General features: G+C 41.1%; 1 protein-coding gene across 1 annotated transcript in view; it reads left to right on the top strand.

Moving 5' to 3' along the window:
• CALN1 (calneuron 1) overlaps positions 1 to 4504 on the top strand; it is a 159718-nt gene extending 155214 nt beyond the window's left edge. Inside the window, exon 5 of the mRNA XM_050929685.1 lies at positions 4334 to 4504. Within this exon, the coding sequence (XP_050785642.1) occupies positions 4334 to 4504 (171 nt within the window). The remainder of the gene's footprint in view (positions 1 to 4333) is intronic.
• The last annotated feature ends 19878 nt before the right edge of the window (positions 4505 to 24382 follow it).

Genomic DNA, 24382 nt, shown 5'->3' with positions numbered 1-24382 from the left:
ACTCTTGTCACATGTTTGTCTAACCTCAAATGTGCATTCTCCAGTGTACCTGCCACCAAGAATCCCAAGTTCATTTTCTCCTTGATTTCTTCTATGCACACTATAGCCATCTTCCACTTGCCTGTCATTCATCTCAGGACGCAACAAGAGACCTCTGTTTGTGGCACAGGCATCCTGCGTAGAAGTGCTTTAGATAGCCTGCTGGAATATACATGAAGTTGTGCATTTGTTAGGTTCATTAATTATATGCCATCCATGAACCTGCTGTTTGTCCTGTGATGAGTGTCTCCATCCTTTAACCCCTCTCACCACTATATAACAAATGTAAAGGCAAAGATTTCAAGAATGACTTGGTACACTTGGGATGTCTTGGTTTTTGGGTGGCGAACTTGAGACACCTAATGGGGCCTTATTTTTAGACAGTGTTAAACAGCGTCTGTCTGAAAACCAGGTCCATTTAAGCCATCTCAAATTGAGTATCCAAAACTAGAGGCATCTGAAATCACTACATTCTGAAAATCTAGGCCAAAATGCTTCTGATCAAAAGCAAGAGACTAGACCTCTGGTGTAGCTAACAATAGGGAGCAAAGACGACTTCCCAGTCCTATTGTGTTGCATAGTTTGAACAGGCCTATTTATACCATTAGCCTTCTTAAAAGACACCAAAGCCTTTGTCTGAGGTATATTTAAAGCTAACGATTTATATAAAGAGGCATCCTGCATGCTGGGTCATGTTGCTTTATCAGCTTGGCAGGTGGTGATTTTGGTATTCAGCGTCACACACTTGGAAACACGCACACTGTTTCTTAATTCATAGAGGTTATTTTTTTCTTTTCCCATCTCTCTCTCTCTCTCTCTCTCTCTCTCTCTCTCTCTCACACACACACACACACACACACACACACACACACACACACACACACACACACACACACACACAGAGAGAGCGAGAGAGAGAGAGAGAGAGAGAGGCGGGGGGTGTTTGGTCTGTGTCTGTTGTTTTTTTCCTCTCCTCCTGATGCATAAAATAACAAATGTGCTCTGACTTTTGTAATGAGCCAGTTAAAAATCAATGGAACTGTGAGTGCCAAAAGTAAATGCACGTGGCTGTAGGTCTCTGTGTTGATGGTGGTCTGGAATTTGAAGTGGCATGGAGCTCCGTTGCTCCCTATGAGATCTGCCCTGGATAGGTTCAGTGGTGGCAATTCTTTAATGCATTTTGCCTGCTCTCTTGAAGTTTCTTTGCTGGGTTTGTTGGGAGAAATGTATTTTTTTAATAGATATATTCCTTATGTTAAGTTTCAAGCACAACAATAAAGGCAATGGAGGAATGCATGCAGGACTCGTGCCTTCCATCTTGAGCAAAGCACAAGCAAAGTAAGCTGTCACTGGAAAAGAAGGAAGATCCTCTCATGGATTGGTAACTGGTTAAAAGATAGGAAATAAACGGTAGGAATAAATGGTCAGTTTTCAGAATGGAGAGGTAAATAGTGGTGTCCCCCCGGTGTTTGTACTGAGACCAATCCTATTCAACATATTCATAAATGATCTGGAAAATGGAGTAAACAGTGAGGTGGCAAAATTTGCAGATGATAACTATCTTGAGTAGTTTTGTAAGTCCCCAGCAGACTGTGAAGAGCTGCAAAGGGGTCTCTCAAAACTGGGTGACTGAGCAACAAAATAGCAGATGAAATTCAATGTTGATAAATGCAAAGTAATGCACATTGGAAAACATAATCCCAACTATACATATAAAATGATGGGGTCTAAATTAGCTGTTATCACTCAAGAAAGAAATTTTGGAGTGATTGTAGATAGTTCTGTGAAAACATCCACTCAATGTGCAGCGTCAGTCAAAAAAGTGACCAGAATATTGGGAATCATTAGGAAAGAGATAGATAATAAGACAAAAATATCATATTGCCTCTGTATAAATCCATGGTACACCCACATCTTGAGTACTGTGTGCAGATGTGATTGCCCCATCTCAAAAAAGATATATTGGAATTGGAAAAGGTTCAGAAAAGGGCAATAAAAATGATTAGGGGTATGGAATGGCTGCCATGTGAGGGCATGATGGGGTAATGGGTAATAAGACTGGGACTTTTCAGCTTGGAAAAGAGATGACTAAGTGGGAAATCATAGAGGTCTATAAAATCATGACTGGTGTGGAGAAAGTAAATAAGGAAGTGTTATTTACTCCTTCTCATAACACATGAACTAGGAGTCACCAAATGAAGTTAATAGGCAGTAGGTTTAAAACACACACACGGAAGTATTTTTTCACACAATGCATGGTATACCCATGGAACTCCTTGCCAGAAGATATTGTGAAGGCCAAGACTATAATAGGATTCAAAACAGAACTAGATAAGTTAATGGAGGATAGGTCAATCAATGGCTGTTGGGCAGGATGGCGTCCCTAGCCTCTGTTTGCCAGAAGCTGGGAATAGGCGACAGGGGATGGATCACTTGATGATTACCTGTTCTGTTTATTCCCTCTGGGACACCTGGCACAGGCCACTGTGGGAAGATAAGATATGGGCTAGATGGACCTTTGGTCTGACCCAGTATGGCTGTGCTTATGTTCTTTGAGCGTGGGTTTTCCATAGTACAGTTATGGCCAGAGGCTAAGCACAGACTACACACCCAAAACTCATTTAAATCAATAGGACTTGCAGATGTCCAGCACCCTTCTGGTTCAGGCTCAAAGAGCTTTTGTTTTTGATTTAGCGTCTCCAGACAGTTTCAAATAATCGATCTATTTTAGGTACTTATATGGCCCCCATTACCAGAGTATCTAAGCGCCAATAATCTTTAATGAATTTATTCCCCTTCCACATCACCCCTGTGAGGTAGGCCAGTGCTATTATCACCATTCTACAGAGGGGGGGAATTAAGGCATAGAGAGACTAAGGTCTGGTTTCCACCTAAAATTTAGGGCAACCTGGCTATGTTGCTCAAGGGTGTCAAAAATTCAGCTCCTCCCCCGGCCCCCCGAGAGATGTAGTACAGACTTCTTCCAGTATAGAGTTCTTCAATGTAGCCACTGTCTCTTGAGCGATTACTACAGCAATAGAAAACCCTCCTTCTGTTGCTGTAGCAAGTGTCTATACTACAGCGATGTAGCTGCAGTGCTTGTAGTGGGATCACAGCCTAAATGTCTTGCCCCAGGGCGCACTGGGGGTCTTTGTTAAAGCAGGGAATTGAACTCAGGCCATGTCTACATCTAAAATTTTGCAGCGCTGGTTGTTACAGCTGTATTAGTACAGCTGTATAGGGCCAGCGCTGCAGAGTGGCCACACTTACAGCAACCAGCGCTGCAAGTGGTGTTAGATGTGGCCACACTGCAGCGCTGTTGGGCGGCTTCAAGGGAGGTTCGGGGAACGCGAGAGCAAACCGCGGCGAAGCTGGTCTCCTTTCCCGGTTTGCTCTCTCGTTCCCCGAACCCCCGAACAAGCAGGTCTCCTTCCCTGCGGTTTGCAGGGTGGTTCCGGGAAACGCGAGAGCAAACCGCGGCGAAGCTGGTCTCCTTCCCCGGTTTGCTCTCGCGTTCCCGGAACCACCCAGCAAACCTCAGGGAAGGAGACCTGCTTGCTCGGGGTTCGGGAACGTGAGAGCAAACCGCGGCGAAGCTGGTCTCCTTTCCCGGTTTGCTCTCTCGTTCCCCGAACCCCCGAACAAGCAGGTCTCCTTCCCTGCGGTTTGCAGGGTGGTTCCGGGAAACGCGAGAGCAAACCGCGGCGAAGCTGGTCTACTTCCCCGGTTTGCTCTCGCGTTCCCGGAACCACCCAGCAAACCTCAGGGAAGGAGACCTGCTTGCTCGGGGTTCGGGGAACGCGAGAGCAAGCCGGGGAAGGAGACCAGCTTGATTACCAGAGGCTTCCTCAGGTATGCTGGGATACCTGCTTATTCCACGGAGGTCAAGAAAAGCGCTGGTAAGTGTCTATATTTGATTACCAGCGCTGGATCACCAGCGCTGGATCCTCTACACCCGAGACAAAACGGGAGTACGGCCAGCGCTGCAAACAGGGAGTTGCAGCGCTGGTGGTGCCCTGCAGATGTGTACACCTCCTAAGTTGCAGCGCTGTAACTCCCTCACCAGCGCTGCAACTTTCTGATGTAGACAAGCCCTCAGATTTCCCAAGTCAGCACCCTAATCACTGGACCATCCTTCCTCTCTTCAGAGATATCTAAGAAATGGCTTATTAGGGATTTGGAATGCTGGCAAACTTTGCTAAAGAACAAACCTTCCCTAGACCACCTTCCTTTGGTTGTTGTGGTTCTTATCAGGCTCTTGTAATAGGCTTGTGTCTTTCTGTTTGCTTAACAGAACAATAACAATGCAGAAAAAAACAATTTCCTGATGAGGTATGTGAACACTAGAGCCAATGGAAAAATGAAAAGCTATTTTCACGATGAATTGCTGAACGTTGAAGTGATTTTCAGTTTGAAGTGTTCAAAACTGACCCATTCGTTGATTTTTCAGTCAGAAGCTCTGTGAGGTACAATATGGATGCGTTAGCACAAGTGTGAGACCCAGATCCAGCAACTGTAAACTGAGGTTTACAAAGCAGTGTGGACTCTCATGTGTATGGCAACACTGAGTCTACAGGCCCATGTCCTGCAGACCTTGGCTCAGTGAGCAATGTAGACATACCCTAAATGTACACCCAGGTGGTAGCATTGTGGTGCCCTGGTATGAAATCAGGATTTTCAGTTGCAACCTACTGGTTAAAGCCTGATTTGAAGACGACTGAATTCAATGGAAAGACTCTCATTGACTTTTCAAGGGCCTATGAATCAGGCCCTAAATGATATCATGGGGGCATACAGTGCACAACCAATATGTCAGGAAAACAGCAATGTTAAACCATGTGCGGATGACCGACTTGAAGCAGTTAGCATCTGCAGATGGCAACAGGGTTTGAAAATGTAAGCCATGCACCTTTACCATTCTAGCAGTGATGAGCGTAGATGTGTGTTTGACAGCTTTTCTATCATAACACATAGAGCTGTGCCACCCCAGTGGCACCTGCTCACCTGTCTTTGTAAAATGCCTTTATTGTTTTGGTCTGATGGGGCCAGGCTGACCATGCTTGTTGCTGGCTGCTGCAAATGAGTGCTTCGTAGTGCCTTGCTCTCCCTTAGGCCTCCACCGCAGCATGCAGGTCGAGTAACTGCTGTGGGTACTGGGGATTCCCTGCTGGGAGGAAGGGGAGGAATCCTGACCCTCTTGCCCCACAGCTCATGGATAACTCTGTGGCCCTAGCATTCCCAATCATGAGACCACTATTTGATCTCAGTTGCATCCCTTCCTTCCTCCTGGGCATCTGACCCTCTCCTTGGGCTAGGATGGTCTAAGGAGCCTCATGGAGTTCGGCACCCAGCTTCCACTGGAAGTCAATAGGATTTGGGTGTTTACCTCCCTTTGAAAACTCAAGTCTTCTTCCTTAAAGAGTCCCATCAAACTTCGTTATGCCACCCCTTTCATGTCATGACTTTCTCTTATGCTAGCTCTCCAGCTCTGTCCTAAGTGGCCTTGACAAATCACATCCTCTGATCTTGTTCAATGCCTTTCTCAGCCTCTCCACCAGTCCCTTACCAGTCTCTTCCAGGATAAGCCATAGTACAGCCCAGTTCTTCCATCACACACCTCCCTAGCGGTGAACACCATCTTTTGTTTCGATGACAGTCCACGCATCGGTGGCCCTGAATTTTAGCCCATCATTTCTGGTCCAGCTGGCACTTCAAAAAGAAAAACTAAACAAAACAGAAGCCCTGTTTTTCAAGTGTTTTTGAGATGAATCCTACAAATAGGCCCTGTAGAGGTTTGAAGTTAATTGTCTGGCAAGAGTAGAATAGATTACTGTCTAGTATGTTGGGGCAAAAGCTATGCCCACTGTGCTGTGACCTTTGCCTCACCCACTGCAAACTCTGCACTGGCAAAGAACGGGCTTAGTCCTCAAAAAAAAAAAAAAAGTGTTGTTGCTTTGTTAAATAAAAATTTCTAAGAGAGACATGATTTACCATTTCTGAGTGGGTGGAAAGATGCTGAACATGAAGAGAAAGCTGATGAAATGCCAGAGGTCTCTCTCTTTTAAAGAATCCACTGTTATCCAGACAATGTACTTCTCTGCCTGTCTCTCCCCCACCCCCTTCATTTTACTGTATGTGAAGTTCTAAATATATTTCTGTGCCAGCAAGGGAAGAAATACGTTATGCCTTGAAATGCACAGGATTCTCTTGAATTGATTGTCTTAATGCATTTTCTAGTGGCTGGGAAAGATTTACTCCTATATATAATTGAATTTTACACGGTATTATAAAGTGGTCAATTTTTTAAAAGAAGTATATATAAGTCACAAGTAGGACTGAAGAACTATGTTGGAACAGATTCTAGCGCCACTTACCATGGCATAAATCCAGAATAACACCATTGAAGTCAATGAAATACTAGAAACATACAAAGATATATCTGTGAATTCGATATTCTCCTTAGTCTCTGAGGATAGGACAAGAAGCAATGGGCTTAACTTGCAGCCAGAATGGTTTAGATGGAACATTAGGAAAAACTTCCTAATCGTAAGGGTGGTTAAGCGCTGGAATAAATTGCCCAGGGAGACTGTGGAATCTCTGTCACTGGAGATTTTTAAAGGCAGGTTAGACAACAACGGTCAGGGATGGTCTAGATAATCCTTAGTCTTGCCATGAGTGTAGGGGACTGGACTAGATGACCTCTCAAGGTCCCTTCCAGTCCTATGATTCTATGATATTAAATGATGAAAACCTTTCCTGATCTCCCTCTTATATATTGATATTTATGGTACATTCTATGCGTAATTTCCACTGTAGTGAAATGAGCAAGATATCTGTCCAATGTTTCCATAGTCATTGCTGTGTGTGTTGTTTTAGATACCTTTCCCTTGGGGACTGGAAAGCTCAGGGAATTGTAAATAAGATACAGAGGGTGTCAAGCTTTCTCCAGAGTTATCAGTCCTGCAACTTTCACCAGCCCTAAAATTCACTCAATTTATTTTCCTTTTCATCGGTCTCTCTCTCTCTCTCTCTCCAAAGTTTAAGTGGATACATTTTAGAGGCACAGCACTCGGGGTGGAAAAGAAATGACACAATACTTCTTAGATAGTGCCAATCTTCAATGAAAGCATGTGTTGTATACCTACAGGAATTGTGGGACTCAGTGAAGACAGAACTCAGACATCTTAGCTCCAAAACACGCATCTCTACCACAGGGAGGGATACCTCAGTGGTTTTAGCATTGGCCTGCTAAACCCAAGGTTGTGAGGTCAATCCTTGAGGGGGCCATTTGGGGAACTGGGGTAAAATTCTGTCTGGGGATTGGTCCTGCTTTAAGCGGGTGGCTGGACTAGATGATCTCCTGCAGTCCCTTCCAACCCTGATATTCTGTGAGACTTGAGTTAAAAGGACAAAAGCTTTGGTATTATTGTTTACATATTCTTTGTGAGCTCCAATAGGGGGTGACAAAATATCACCTGCTTAGTCAGTGTGTTACAATGTATCCCTTCCCCCGCATTAGAAATCCTTCTTTCTACCTACTGGTTCAAGCCAAACTTTTTCATCTTTTGTCATAATGTCCCCTCTTTATTACTGCCTCCAATACGAAAGCTATGAACTTCTGGCTCTGACATGCTCTTGCAGTTACTCAAATAGCTTTCAGCAAACTATGTATTTTATTCTGACATTCAAAAATGCGTGAATCCCAAGGGCAGGTTTAAGTCTAAGGGTAGAACATATAATGATCCTAGAATCAAATGATGATGTAATCCTCCAGCGAAAATACATTCACTTAGGAAGTACATGTACTGAAATTCTACAGAAAAGGAATTTATTTTCCTTCATTTTTTTTAACTCTGTAAAACACAAAAGTATATAGTCAAAAGAAATGGGGAAGGTGGAATTTTTTCCTCTAAGTCTTCAAATCGTGCAGAATTGTTTTAAAACAAAGATGTTTCATACTAGAAAATTAGTGATTTAAAAATAAAATAAAATGTGTGACCTAGTGGTTAGAACACTGGACTTGAGACCTGGGTTCTATATGCAGCTCTGCCACTGCTCTGCTGTATGACTTTAGGCAAGTTTCTTAGTCTCTTTATACTACAATTTCCCCATCTGTGAAATGGAGATAATGATACTGAGGTTTGTAAAACACTCTGCAATTCACTGATGAAAAGTGCTATGTACGAGTGAGGTATTTTACCATCATCATCTGTTTCTTTATATTCCTGAACATTCTGGGCTTGTTATAAATCCCCAGTGCTTTACTTTTGCTGGCAAACTGAAATATCCAGGATGACATTCACCCCACGTGCCACTTCAACCTAGAAACAGGTGAACAGTTGATTTTTTTTGGTTTGATGGCTAAACTGGAAACATTAAATTGTTTGTTTGATCTGAAATGAATTTTTTTTTTTTTTAGGAAAAACTAAAACTTTTTTTAAAAAGTTGTTTTGGATCAAATGAAATATTTTGTTCAGGATTTAGGGTCGAATCCTGCAGATATTCCAGAGCACAGTGCTTCCTGTCCATGACTAGTCTGCTGAAGGAAGCACTTTGCCTGGTAATAACTGTTTACAGGATTAAGCCCCAAGGTTGGAAATGGGGATATAGGGCTTTGTGGGCAGGAGGGAGCTTGCAGGGTCCTGGCTGGTATGAGCAGGGTCAGATTGAGAAGGGACGCAAAGACAGAATGAATCCACTGCCAATGTTCCCATTAACCACCATTATTCCTTAGTAAGCTCTTAGAACACTCTTCATTTAGGTTTTCATCACAGAGTTAAAACCAACAGGGTAGATTGCATAGCAAGAAGATTTTCAGCTGATGGTTAGTGACTCCAAAGTAAATAGGTTTGAAAAACCAGATGAATTTTTTCTACATCTATATAAAGGCTGAATCTGAGCAGCCTAAATCAAATCGTTGCAGGGTGTCATAGGTCTTTTGTATAGAAGGGCAGAAGCCATAAAATCTTTCTCGGGTTGGGTCTGGATTTAACCTTCCTACAGTGCCCCCTCCCACTTACCTTCTCCACACTGCCCCCTGAAAGTTGGTGGATGTTTGGCACTTGTATTCTGGTTTGGACCCATCGCTAATCTTCCATGCTGTTGTGCTGCTGTATAGGGAATAGAATGCAGCTGAACTACACAATTCTAGTGTGTTCCGAAACTAATGATTCGTTGAAATGTCAGGGTTTCTGAACCCAAGCTTGGCAAATATGAAGGGGTTTTCTCCTTCCAGCCATACTATGTCTAGCAAAGATTTCGTTTTTAAATTGCTTCTCCAGTGTTACATTCCAATAGGAATCTACCAACTGAATTGTTACCACCTGTAGAGATTTTGTGTCAATGTAAGAAAGCAGGATACCTACGTCAGTCAACACAGCACATCACTGTGTGTGTGAAATTTCAATCCAGGCATTGATCTGAGTCGGGATTATACATGAAATAAAAACACAGGCTCTAGCATCTGGTGGGGAAGAAAATTCTTTTTACAATGTTGTACATTTAACAAGCAAATTATTATAGCGTTCCAGAGATGTGGTCAGAGGGGACAAGAACAATCTATTCTATAGATGGAGCTGCAGTTCCTCAGATGGTGTAAATCAACACAGCTTCATTGGTTCAATGGAGCTATGCAGCTTTACACCAGTTAAAAATCTGGTCTATAGATGGGGACTTTTTTGAGGCTGTGTCGAATGCCAGCTGTGATGAGATGTCTGGAAAGTCAGGCAGACTGTCTTGAAGGGAGCACTAGTCTCTCGTCTGCAGACTTGAATGCACAATTAATTACACTGCTCTCAGAGGATTTTATATTTTGTATTTATTTTTATAATGTATATACTGTGCATGTTAAAATCTCTCTCTCTAGGCGACAGACTTATTTCTGGGTTGGGGTTGGTGGAGAGTAGGGGCCACTCCTTATATATCTTGTGTTTCTTCCTTATCTGTCATTGGCTCAAAGTGCATGGTTTGAACTTTCGTTACCCTCACCTTCTCTCCATTTCTTCTGCTTGGTTGGAACACTGGCTTGCCGAGTCCTGTCTTAATTTAGGCCCCAGTTCTGCAACAATTTATATGCATATTTAACTTTGCGCACTGCAAGTTGTCTCATTTAAGCTAGCGGGTCTACTCACAGTGCATAAAGTTAGCACGTCCCTACAGCTTTGCAGGATCAGTGCCCTAAATGTGAGCTCTCCAGGGATGGACTTGTCTTTTTTTATACATTTGTCCACACTCCATCACATTGAGGGCCCATTTTTAGAGCGTCATGTAAAGAGTAAATAATAATTAGAGATGATCAAAACTTTTTGTATGAAAGAGGTTGTGGGTTTTTTGCTGAAAATTCCCCCCTCCCCCTGAAACTTTTCATGATAGAATTAGTGGAGGAAATTTTGAGAATAATCAAAAATGTCTATTTTTACCAATATTTTCACAGAAATGTTGATAAAAAGGTTTCCTGAAATCCTTATTTAAGTGTTTTGTTTTAACCCAAACCACAGTTTCTTATTGCAAACTGAGTGTTTGCCAAATGAAAAGAAAAATGTAGGTAAAAAATCATGGAGAATTTCATGAAAAACAGAAAATGGGTCCATTTCAAATGGCAAAATGGAAACAACATCAAAAATGTTAGTGAAATCATTTCCCCGTTTTCCATCTAGCTTGAAGAAGTGTGTGCAGAGCACTTGATTAAGCTTTTCAGGCTGTTTGCAGTAGAGTCTTAAGTAATGCACCTTGTTCAGTCAGGGCATCTCAGTCACTAATGACAATTTCTGAGACAAATATACCTATTGTAATGATCATTCTTTCTATGAATGCTGTTGGTCCAATGGAGTTGGGAAATGCTCTCTTCACAAAATTCCCCTAGATCCCTTTGTGTACCAGAAAACAGCTCTTTGTTTTTCTTATAGCTTCAAGTTACTCTTCTGTTTACCCTCTGAAAAAAGGTGTTCAGGAAAGGTCATGAGAGACTAGAATCCTGTTGTACTCATCTCGCTTCCCGAAACAGTCTGTTCTGATTGCAGTTCAAACAGCTGACTGTTGATTGCTGTACAGGAATCAAATTAGATGAGTTAAAAACCCATATCAATCACCCTCAGGCACACTTGCATATGAGACATAGAATCTAAAGCTTTATGGTAATCAAGCTAAAGTGGCTAATTAAAGTCCATTAAAATTGTCAAGTTGAAAATCCCCTCTCTCTACTTCTGCATCTTCTCAACCCTGTCTGTTTGACAAACCACAGCTGACTTCATTTATTTTCTGTGGCAAAACGCACCAGAGCTGGACACACTACTAAAGGCATCGTAAAAGTCTGGGTATATGGTTGTACTCACACCTAGATTATGGGGATACATCCAGTCCTAGAGGTGGGAGGAAAGTGAAAGTAGGAATGTCTGGATCTAAAGTTTACAAACCTTGGAACTGGTTGCGATGTACACACTGCAATAGGTCTCAAAGGGTTTCATGTTTTCCAATATATACCATAGAACTTAAAAAATTAAGATAAAGATCTAACTGTACTGAAACTCCATAGTGTCAGAAATGCCCTGTGACTAATATGCTGTGTTATTTCTAAAGCACCGGTCATCTTACTATATATGTGCCCGTTCTAAATTTAAGCCAAGAATATTCTCCTCTGAGATAGGCTTTTCCCAATTTAATCTCAATATCAAAGTAATTCAGAATGGCATGCAAGGCACCTCCATAAAAGGTGGAAATGACACACACGTCATTGGTACTTTGACATAATGAGAAAATGTCTCAGATTGCACTGTCAAATAATTGCATGCACAATTATTAGGAGGGGCTGTGGTTCATATAACCTTCAAAGCTTACCTGCCTGAGCTGCACGTGCAATCCGATAGTTAGATGTCTAAATCATATGACTCACATGCATAAGTAATTGAAGATCCAGTTATCAGTGCTTGCAAAATCAAAAGCCGGTTTGAGGCCTTTTTCCAAAATCAGGGTCAAAACTGTTAGGCACTATATTTTGACATGGGCTTAATGCCTGATATTTCAGAGGTGTGAGAGCACCTCTAGCTCTCATAAGCTTAAGTGGGAGATGCAGGCTATATGAACCTCAGAAAAATAGGCCTTATTGTTCTCTATACTATAGTAGGTAATGTCATTGGGAGTGGATGTTTTCCTAGCTTTCAGATTTTTAAAATTTTGACCCCTGCTTTCAGGGTGATTGCTAAAAAGCTGTACTTTTCAAAATAAAAAGTTGGTTCAACCCAGAACATTTTTGTTTTGAAAATATTGAACCAAGATGTCTTGACAATTTTGAAGGTTTTGGATTCCCCCACCCCCCCACAGAATGGGAAATTTGTCAAAACCAGCCCTTTCCCACAAACAGTTTCAGGTTTGACGAATCAGGATTTTCTAACGGAGGAAAAACTGTTTTATTGAAAATTCCTCATCAGCACTAGAAGTGACATGATTTGTGGGTGCTTTTTGTTGGGTGCACAACTTGAGACAGCATAAAGAAGGCTGAGTTTCAGAAAGTGCTGAGTCACCAGCATTCTGAAAACCAGGCTTCCTTAAAGGTGTCTCAAGCTAGGCACCAAAACCTACTTTTGAAAACATTGGCCTATAGTATTTAGCTAAGAACATCACTGGTTGTGCTCACCATTGCTTGACTCTGCAATGGAAAAGCCTGGATAGCTCCACTATGGTTTCGCTAACATTCGCTTCTGATTGCTGATGCAATTTCAGGAAAAATCTCATGCCTGAAAAAATAGATGGATACAGCACTTCAGCTGAAGACAAGGAACGTGTAACTTAACTCCCCCCCATTTTTGTGATCAACTTAAAGAGAACGTTGTATGAAATACAGTGATGGTCATGTGTCCAAGGCATCAGAAAAAGATGCAGTGTGTGAACGAAAGGTTTAGTGAATACGTTTTTCAGATGCTGCGATCTACTATGGAGTGTCCTTATAATTTTGTTGTTTGTGTTTTGCTTCATGCACAATTATTTTTTTTTTAACATTTCCTTTCTCTAAATAGTGTGAAGTACATTTCTGGAGGCAAGACAGTATACTATGCTAGACCATAAGTCTGACACTGAGGTTCCTTATTCCTGCTCCCTAGAATAAAAATCAACCCCAAAAGCTCTTTTCTACTGATGAGGTAGAAGTTCAGTTGAAGCCTACAGAAACTGCTGGTTACTCTGTTGCTAGGAATACAGTTTTTTGCCTTGTTAAAAACAAGGTGATCGATTCTCAAGTCCCCCCCAGCAGTTCAATTAGCATTTGCTGGCTCTTGCCAGATACCAATATTCTACAGTAGTGAGAGAGGGAAACACAGATCAGCTGTCACAGCCAAAGAAAAAAAGAACGCGTCAAGGAAGTAATTTTAATGTACGTGTTGGATAACTAGGCCTGTGACCAACAGGCAGACAAGGAGATTTTGCATTTTAGGTCTAAGGAAAAATGAGGTTCTTATCTGTTATCTAATATCATAAGACACAGTACTGAAACAGTACTGTGCAATCATCTTAGAAATCAAATCTGATGTATATTCAGTGTGTTGCCTACAAAACACACTGGCATGAGAAGAGGCACACAATTGCTTAGGTGAAAGAGAATCATAGCCACAAACTTTGCAGTAAACCCAGGTTTGAGGTTAAAATTGATTGTGCCTCATTTTGACAATTGATAAGGAGTTTGTAAAGATTCAAACTTCTTACATTTTAGGATCCACAATGTGAGACCTTGGAAACATAACCACTGAGAACCCCACAGAAGGTCCAGCTGCTTTTCTTGATCTCTAAACCACCTGAGTTGTACAATCAGTGACCCAAGCCAGGTCTAATTCTTCACTTGAATGGAAGAGGAAAACATCCATCCTGAGTTCGCAGGGCATGAGAAACTCAATTGATCAGATGTACATTCCTAAATGAAGTTGTCTAAACTGCTTAATCTTTGGATTTGTATGTGCCATGCAACAATGTCGCCATGCATTAGGACACCTCCGGGCACGTTCTTCCCTCAGTTACATCCCGTGAATCTCTTTACAGCCCACTGAAGTTACTGGCGGTCACACAGGTGTATCTGAGGACAGAATTAGGCTTTTTTTGAATACTGTCATGTTGAGTTCATGATCTGTGCTTGTTTCAAACTCTGTGTGGTCTTGTGGGGCATTGATTTTTGCACACACACCAGATTGCTGAGAACTGTTTTCCAGATCAGTAATGGTCGTGGGAGCCAGCACTAGAAGCAATCGGCGCGCTCATGTGGACTGTTTTCAGTAAAGTTGCCGAAAGCGTGGCTGAAGCTCAGTGGGACAGGGATGCCCAATCTTGTAGTCCTTAGGCAAAGCACCCATTGATATCAGTTAACGTGAAGTCACTGGGAGTCTTGACTGAGCTAGGATTCTAAGATTGAACTCAATGAGTTCTATTAAGTGGTACATTCATTATAGAAAGATACAGCTTAGTGAGGCTCGTGAACTCTTGCAATGCTAAAAATACAACATCATACGACAGATCGGTTCGCTAATCTGCCCAATAGGAGTACACTACTGGTCTTGCCATTTATCAATCCAGCCAGTTCCTTGGTGTGCCTGGGAATGTTTTTGTTTTGGATCTTGTGGCCTCAGCAATTGGTTTGGCAATTGATTGATGGAGCTGGAGCTCATAGGAAGCAACACAACTATTTAAGAAAATACCAGTACGAGAGAGAAGCAGAGCCACAATCCTAGGGAATTTGGAATGCCAACTATGACTACATTCCAAGAGGAGGCCAACAATTCAGACCTACTGTTAATAGATCCATTGACTGAATGAGTCCAAGGCAAATAGGCAATTCCAAAAAAAAATTCTTCATAAAGAATCTGAAAGGCAGCAGTGGTATAATCAGTTATGTTGTGTGTCAGTGTAGCCTTTTATATTTTTTACAAAATTCTACACTTGAAAGACAGAGTGATTTTGTAAGAATGACTGAAATAGGGTGTCAGATTCTAGGAGCTTGCTCAGAGATGTAGAGCTGCTTTCCTGACTCATCTTGGCACCCACACTAGTTAGGTCCTCTTAGTTCCAACACAGGAGTTCTGCTTATTGAGATTTGAATGTTTCCCTTGGCCAGAGGGGTTCTGCAGTGAGAAACCTTAGGAAAAGGCTCCTGTAATAGGAAATGTAGGCTGAGATTTGTTGAGTTTTAATTTCACACCAAGTAGCAACCCAGGAAGCAAGTAAATTTAAACACCTCTAATATGCAAGTAGGTTTACTGTGTTAACAGTTGAGCAAGAATGCTACCTGCATATAGTGACTTTACATAGTTCCGTCTCTGTCCTCTCACAGTAACATTTCTGTATCATGTACAGATCAGAAGTTGACTTTGCAAGGATGGTGGTTAGAAATCTCCACCTCGGGCCATAAAATAGAGGAGCCTTTTATTAGCCATAAATAAGATGCTTGCAATCAAAATACTGCACCACTGTAATCTCTCTAGTATAACCCTAACCTAAGAGTCTTCTGTAATTTTTGCCCACTGCCAAACTGAATGCATACGTTTTTGCAGTGAGTCCGCTGTGTAATAACCATTCTCACTTACATACATTGGAGAGACACTGTCTGCTTATTTAGGAGAGACCAGATGATCTTCCCTCTTTCCATACTCCTTCCTGTAGGACTTGTCTTGGGAAGGTGACATGGCTCCTGTGCCTTCCTTTGATTAGGGTCATAGCTTGGTGAGTGGCTCTGAGAGCCCTTTTCCTCTCTAGCTGTTGCTTGACCTCAGCAACTCCCCTTTGCTTTATCCTGCTGCTGCACTGCTCTCTACACTCAGCTGTTCTCTGGGGTTTCTGAAATCCTGGAGCTATTTAAAACCTGGGCTGTGGTAACATTTCAGCTGCTGTATTGCCCTCTTAGCTGCAAGTCATAGAGAAACTCCACAGGCCGCTAAATGTAAGAGAGATTCTGAATCAAGAGGTGTAGTTAAGGGATCCTGCTGCTATCTCGGGGAGCATGTGGGGCCTCACAGGTTCCTACACTAAATCATGCAATTGGAGAGGGTAAGGAGGCAGGAGAGAGTGGCATATCCTCCTTATTAAGTATGTCAATTTTGGGAGAGTGTCTATGGGCTTAAACGTTAGCATGCTTATGTGAGCATATTTTGGAACCTCCAGACATCTGTCTATCCAGCATGTGGCGGGGACGGGGACGGGGATGGGGACAGGGGGGCATGTTTTATGACTCAGAGCTGCTGCCACAGCAGTTAACTTTGACTTCTAATCAACTTGGGGAGCACAGCCTCTCAGAGCAGGGCTATACATTCCACTTCAGCACGCAGGTTTAATTGTGTCCCTGAGCAACATACCAAAAGAATGAGAACTGTTTCCTTAACTAAATCACCACTCCCCAGTGGAAAGAGAGATGAAAAGAGAGGAGAGCCTTTTGGGGTTATAAAGGCAAAGGGGGAATAACGCATTTACAGCATTTCAATGTCAGTTATTCAAATGCTTCCATTAAAAACACTTTGGGTTGTTTTTAAACAAAACAAACACATCTTCAAGTTGAAAGTAGCCACCACTAGATTTTCCTGTTAGGGCCAATCTACACATAGTTAAATCATTATAAAAATGGTATCAATTTAAAACCGGATATAGTTACATTTAATGAAACTCCCTGGTGTGAATGCGGTTATAGTATTATCAGTGTGTTTGTATCCACTTAACTACCAAAATAAAAGGGCTGATTTTTATATAAAGCTAGTTTATGCTGGTATTACTGCTTCCGCAGTAGAGGTTGCACTGATTTAACTATATCAGTTTTGATTTGTGAATAACTAAAAACTAAGTATACTGATTTACAGTCAAACTCTTGGGTTTTCCTTTAGTGCATTAAGAACACAAACTCCGTTTGAAGACTTGTATAGTTATCTGAACCCAGATCTATTCTGTCCCTCATTCAGCAAAATTGATAAGCACATGATAATTCCATCTCTATTCAGCCAAGCATGTAAGATGTCCTACTGATGTCAATGTCTTAAACTTAAACACATGCTTAATTTGTTTGCTGCAATAGTGCCTCTGTGAAGCTCTCCTACCTCTCTGATTTGGTGGATTATCCTTTGGATTCACATTATCCTTTGTTCTGAGCTCTCATAAAGAGGACATATATAGTGTTGAAATGGATTTTTAATGGCCCACAGCTGGGCGCATTATTACTGGTACCAGTGAGAATTCAGAAACCAATATGCTTAATGCATAGTAATTTATTTGAGAAAGAATTACACAAGTAGTTAAGGTTACATAGTACACATCTTTCCTAATAAGCCTCAGTTCCTCAATAACTATGTTAGCCTTACACAGTATTCTGATTGGCAAACAAAGCAGGTTTATCTACCAATTCTAGATGGAGACGTCTTCTCTTCTTTTCCCCTCTCAGCTACTTGGACTGTCAAGTGTCCCCGAAGCAGGGTCTAGGTCACCCTGAGGACTTCTGTCTTCAGATGTTAAATTAGTTCCCCAATTAACTAATTTCCTTTGCTTAGCATTTGCCTTTACTTAAAGGAGTCACATGTCCCAGAAATATGGCTTGTGGGTGTCTTAATACTGATTTTCTTCAATTAATATTTTGGAAGGGACTGCAAAGCAGACACAAAGTTCAATCACCCTCTTATAAATCATTCACTTAAGCTCTTCTGTGATGCCATCCAGGGTGATCATTTTGATCCAGGTCAGCTTCTACTAAGCCCACTGATTGCATGATTTTACGTGAGCTGGTTCCCTTGCTGATATTCCAGTGTTGAAACATACACACAGATTGAGCCTTTATTAACCATTCAGGTGCCATTTTAGCACTGACAGTAATTTTCCACACCATTAATATAACGCTAAGAGATTCCGAAATACCAAGCTCATGCTTACCACATTCATTCATACCAGTCATAGCAATTCATAATAATTTGGCATTGGCCCAACACATAGCTGGCTCCATCTAATGTGATCTATCCATGGATTTAGCATGTGCATATCACTGTTGTTGTTATTGATTTATATTGCAATAGCACTTCGAGGCACCAGTTAGGAACAGTGGTGTATTATAGGAGCACTCTACATGGGAAAGATGTCTTATTCTGCACAGCTCTTTACATGAAGCTGTGATCCAGCACATAGCACAGTGGATTCTGTTACGTTTGTAGTAACAAGACAGTGTCTGCCCTTGATCTTGGTTAATGACAAGATTCAACAAGTGGAAGGGACAAACAAACTGTGTCAGGTGATAGTATTAGATAACGGTGATATCAGCATGCTTTCCTGTAGGCTAAGGGGGTGGGATACAGTGCAGCTTGATAACTAGCTGTTATCAACAGGTAGTGCTCTATAGGCAGCAAGCAGTCATATGTGAAAAATAAGAACCATCAGATCCATCACTAAGGGGAATGATTAAGTTTGTCATTTCACCGACAGCGTCCTAAAGTTTAGATCGCTTTTGTTAAGTGAGTGATCAAACATCTCGGTGTTTGTACTGCAGCTACTGCTTCTCAAAACTAATTAGTTGAGCTGGTAAAAACATGTGATGGAGTAGTTTTCTGTTGAAAAATGCATTTTCATCAAAATCTAACTTTTTCAGGAATATGTCAATTTCAGGAAAAGTTTTGACAGGAAAAAGTCAAAATGAATCATTTCAACTTCCTAATTTAATTTGGAGAACATTGATTCCCTTTGTTTAGATTTAAATTACTATATCATACATTCAATGTGTGTTAATATACATTATAATATAAAATAATAATTTCATTTTGACTTCCACATTTTATTAAATGTTACATAAACATTGTTTCATGTTGAAATATCATAAGGTAAAAATGCTTCATTTTGATAAATATTTCCAAATCATTTTTTTCCTGGCATTGTCATTTTGCTGGAAAATGTAGCTCTTTATTCCAATTTGGAACAGAATTTTTTTTCAAAATATTGGGATTTCCTACGGAACGGAAATTCTGGTTTCCTGACCAGATCTGCTAAGCAGTTAGCTGATGGCAAACCGTCACCAGATCAGCTTTATCTGGTATTACATCTCTGTTAAATATATTGATATATATGGGGAGAAAGCTCAGTGTTGAGACAGGTTTTAAATAGCTCATTCCCTGACTTTATTCCAGTTCAGATACAGTGTATATTGGTGGGAGAGGGGGATCCTACAAACTGGTGGATCATTATCCTTGAGATCCCTCTGCATTGTCTGGCTTGTGGTCACTTAATAATTTATTGGGTAATCACACTCTCTGGTGACCCCCTCCTATATGGATTTTGCATTTAACTTTTTTTGTGTTTTTATTAAATTTTACTCTAATTATTATTTTTTAACGGTGAACATAGTAATAAGTGTACTAATGCATAGCATTATTTTATTTCATGCAATTAAGTAGAGTGGTGAAGGCCAGACTGAAATATTGTACATATACATGACTCTGTTAACCTCACCTATATTTTTACATCTTGATGGTGAAATCACAACTGACAATACAGAACTGGGTCTGTCATCACTGGAAATCAGGCTAATTATTTTCTCCCTATCAAAAACTGTGCAAGTTACAGTGCAAAGGCTTTTAAGGAAATGCAAACATCTCGAATTTCAGGTAGTGCTGCATTTCATGGAAATGTTTTCATACTTTCCCCCAGTTTTCTGAATGAACTCCTGGAAGCCATTTTTTTTTGTTAAAGACCTAGTCACTGTATACAAAGGGATTCCAACGAGTAGGGAAATGTGAACTGTTGTAACTAATTTGATGTAATTTATGGAGGTAGGTTGTGCTCAGGTCAGCCCCCAAAGAGGGATTGCAATGATGTGGTCTTTCCATCAATGGCCATTGAAAATGGTGCCACATGATGGCTCTGAGGGTGGGCAGTTAAAGCAATTACATTTTCCATCTCTCCCGTAATCTCTTTTCTTTGGGATTGCCACCGATGGTATAACTAATAACAGAGACTCTGGGTTAAAGCTGCTCTGATACCATAACTCAAACCAAAGTGCAAAGTTCATGCTAGCAAGGCTGTCACTGGGTTTCCTCATGGCTGGCCTCGCTAGTTGATACATCAGCATGTTATTTAGATGATAGCTATAGCTATTGAGAAGTTATTACTCAGTCCCAGAAATAGTCCAAGAATTGAAGACTCTGCAGCTTTCAAAAAATTGTAGCTAGAGGCTGGCTTTAAGGTACTAACAACAGTTTTAGCTTATTAAATATGGCATTAATATTAGAGATTGATACCTGGGTCTCAATTATGCAGCATGAGTTAAACACCCAAAAGTTTGGTGTAGGAGTTTGGCCCATTACAAAGATTGGGGACATTTGCAGAATTCAGGTAAGGGTTTGGATTTTGAACAACTATCTTAAAAATCAAGCGTAGTTGGATGTTGGTTTGAGCAACCAATGGGTCATTATTAATCATCCTAATCCTACAGAATATAAAATATATCTCATGTCACCTGACCATGGGAATATGGGTCTCTCTCATGCTCTCTTGTTTAATTATTCATATAAAGTGGAATGGCTTCCATAGTTACTATGAGAACTAGAGACAGAATATGAGAATGACTCCATAGTCCAGTGGTTAAGGCACTCACTTGTCTCCTCTTTAGTCAGATGGGGAAATTGAACCAGGGTCTTCCACATCTTGGGTGAGTTCCCTAACCCAGTGGTTTTCAACCTGTGATCCGCATACCCCTGGGGATCTGCAGACTATATCTAAGATTTCCAATGGGGTTCACATCTCCATTTGAAATTTTTTAGGGGTCTGCAAAGGAAAAAAGGTTGAAAACCGCTGCCCTAACCAGTGGACTAAAGTTTATAAGAGAGACTGCCTCCTCCTTCCTGCCACTCCTTGGCCATTTTGTGCAGAGGTAGGCGTGCTCAGAGAATGCCTACTGGATCTGGGCCCACAGGCAAGATAGGCACTGTTCCACCTATCTTCACCTGGTTTGTGGGTCATGCTGGGTTGAGATGTGAGATGAGCATTCTGGATGCCTACCTGAGGCAGTGGTGGGCATATCCAGAGGCAGAAACCTAGGTTCCTTAGGGAATTGAGGGTTGGGTGAAAATTTAGGTGCCGAGTGAATTTAAGATTAGATGGAGCTGAACAGGAGTTTTGTGGATTGCAAATCTGGGCTGAAGTTGCTCAAGTACCTTTGTAGAACTGGGTCTAAGTGCCCAATGTCTCATAAGACTCCAAAACTGTATTGCCTGCTCTGTAACAGACTTAACACCCGGTCCCACCCCTCCTTTAAGTATTAGACTATAGTCACAATGGGTTCTTCAGTGAATAAAAGTGGAAGGAGACTTCTAAAGAGTTTGTTTTCAGTTAGAGCCTTGAAGCTACTAGTTCAATTACAACCAGAGGAGGATCTGAGCTGCAGTGTTTGTGCTTGTTGGAATCAAAATTTTTGGATTGGGTCTGCCTCTAATTAGTCTATTTCCTTTTGCATCAGTTATTTAGGTGGGGAAACAGTGATGTGAAGTCACACACTGTTACCTGCTGTTTCTTACTTTGCCACATTCAGGTTTGGAATTTTCATTGAGTGCAGGAGTCAATTATTAACACAAATGGCACATCTCCTCCTTGATTTCTATAAGTGTTGATCATTCCATCGTAACTGGAGCCAGGAGAAAGACCACTGTGTTTCCTGAAAGTGGAAAATATTGGTACACTAACTTGTAGTTAACTAATTATTCATTTTCAAACATAAACTGTGTCCTCTTCAAGGTGTGTGGGTGGAAATGTGATTGCTGTAAGTTGCTTTGCTAAATGAATCCCTTTTATGGCTAGCCAGTGAGGTTATGTTTTGGGCCAAACTTTTTATGAACAGCATCCTTTGATCTAATTAAGAAAAAACCAACACAGAATAAACATGCAGTATATTGTTCAGCTTCAATTTGTACAAGTTTACAGCAAAAGCCACCTTCTGTATTAAATGCATGCTCCTTTCTGCAAATTCTGGCTTTAAGCAATCCTTTATGCTTGTTAATTCTACAAAGGACAAGTTCACCAAGAACGGAAGATGCCATTGAATCAGTCACTCTGTGTTTACAGTAATAGTAGTCACTGGCTCCAGCTACATGTTGTTTTATTACTGCAACTAAACAGCACTTGGGAAGTCATGTTTCCGTTAATATCAGAGGCCAGCCATAATGTTGGAAATAGAGGTGAGCAAATAATTTGTCCATACATAATTTGATTGTTTTTATTCTCATCTGCAACTTGTCTCTCCAACAAATAGTGAAATCCTCACATTTTTTCTGAAAGAAATTAATAGACAACAAATAAAATATTTTGTCAAATTGTGAATATTCACAATTTGCAATTTGTGCTGTGTTGCTTAGTTACAAAGGTCAAACTGTGCTCTTACTGATCTCTGATTGGATGATGCTTGTAAATAAGCAACACAACACAGACTGGAAATTGCAAACTTTACCAGTGAACGCACAAATTTAAATTTCATTTCCAAGAATATTCTAGTCAAGCTCACAATTAGTACAGTAGGGTAGAAAATACAGTTGAACTGAAATTTGCTTTCAAGTTCTAATGATTAGTGTTTTTGTCTGTCTGGGTTCTTGTACTGTTACCCATCACTCTGTTATTTGAACATTCCCTCGGAATGGTTATAATGTATTCCAGACCATCAGGCGTTTACAAGGCTATTCCGCAGCTTGACTGCAGCCAAAGCCCAGACTTCCTCTTCCTGCAATGCACTGCGAGGCAGACCTTTAAACAGCTATTTGAAATAAAATAGAATGTGTGTGTCTGATTTGCTCCAGGTATATGATTTCAGTGTGAGCACTCCCTCCGGCAGACCCCACACTTCCTGAGACTTGGCATTTGCTGTGAATGCATTTACCATGAACTGCTTTCTTCCTCAACTCTGTATGAGTAGAATGGGTGACATCTGGCAGATATTTTTGCTAGAATGTTAAACACCCCCCAAGACACTTTCTCAGTTTTTTAAATCACATTCATGCTGCTAAACTGCCTATGACTCAGTTCACAGCAATGTAATTGATGGAGTCTCATCTGAACCAGGTGAAATGCATCTTGTGTCTCAACTGCAGGCTTTCATTAGCAGGGGGAGCCCATTACTTCCCTTCAGATAGGCACACATAACTTCTGTAATGCATTTTGCTTTCTTCTGAGCCACCAGTTGTTGTCTTAATATTTTCTCCTTTCTTTCCCCCCTTGACAGTGCCAAAATCTAGCTTTTGTTTGTTTTTTTCTTAATCAGAAATGCTTGCTGGTCTTCAGATACTGGCTGCTTCATCCCTTGGAAGCTTGACTATCTACACAGAAGTCTCTGCTTATGTTTAGTTATCTGCTGGATCTTTTGCTTTATATCTCAGCTTCTGAAGCCACATACAGTCTCTCTCTAACTCTGGATTTCACTTGGGAGATCTCCTGGGGTTTTTGACTTGATGTATTCTTGCTGTGCCTGTAAAGCCTAAGCTCTAATCAGTAAAATGCCAGGGACAAGGTTAGGGACCAATCTAAAGCCCTTTGCACCTAGAAAGGATGGAGCATCCAAGGAAGCGGTCCTGATCTTATTTCCAAAGAGTGAAATCCCCAGAGGAGGAAGGCAGGGAGAAGTCAGTCTAGTGATCTACACTAGAACTAACACAGAAACACATACAAACATCTAGTTAAGTCTTTTTTGCTCTAGTTAGATCAAATGTGGGTTTGTATCCAGTCTGTCTAATGGGCCAGCTCAGTGCTTGGATACAAGTATTTCTGGATTCCCTAAAGATATGGATTTGAACATAGGAACACAGACTCTTGCCTACAAAAAAATCTCCTGCAGCAAGCTCTTGAAGTAGCTTTGTTCTCTTAACTGTTTGTTTAGTGGAGGAGAAAAAGGCATTTGTCATTTGGGTTTTCAAGATGAAATTCAGCCTTAATATCACCGTTTTCTAATTTATTGCATAGTATCTAGCAATCCTGGGAACAGCAGTAGAGGATAAACCAGGCATGTTGCTCGTGCTAATTGTAGAAAACACACATCACTGTTACCTGAAAAGGTGATGCTCCAGTTCTGTGGAACCAGTCGCTCGCCAACTGAGCTACTTAACACTTTGAATACTGGCATTTTCCATCCAGCCTTTGCCAGCAACATGAGCGATTACTATCTCCAAGGGGTTAACACAGACACATTTGTAACAACTGCCCACCATCTCCGCTTAAATATGCGGCTCACATGTTCCTGCCACTGTGGTTGCTGTTCCGAACCCTGGGGGAAACTCTGGGAATGAAGCAACCACTTGGCTAAAAAAAAATGAAAGAGCAATTTAATAAATGAAATTCCCTTTTTCATTATATTTCATTCTTGGCTGCAATTGCTGGTTGGAAGAAG

This window comes from Gopherus flavomarginatus, chromosome 19 (assembly GCF_025201925.1).
Source record: "Gopherus flavomarginatus isolate rGopFla2 chromosome 19, rGopFla2.mat.asm, whole genome shotgun sequence".
NCBI lineage: Eukaryota > Metazoa > Chordata > Testudines > Testudinidae > Gopherus > Gopherus flavomarginatus.
This window is presented reverse-complemented; position numbering and strand designations above follow the sequence as displayed.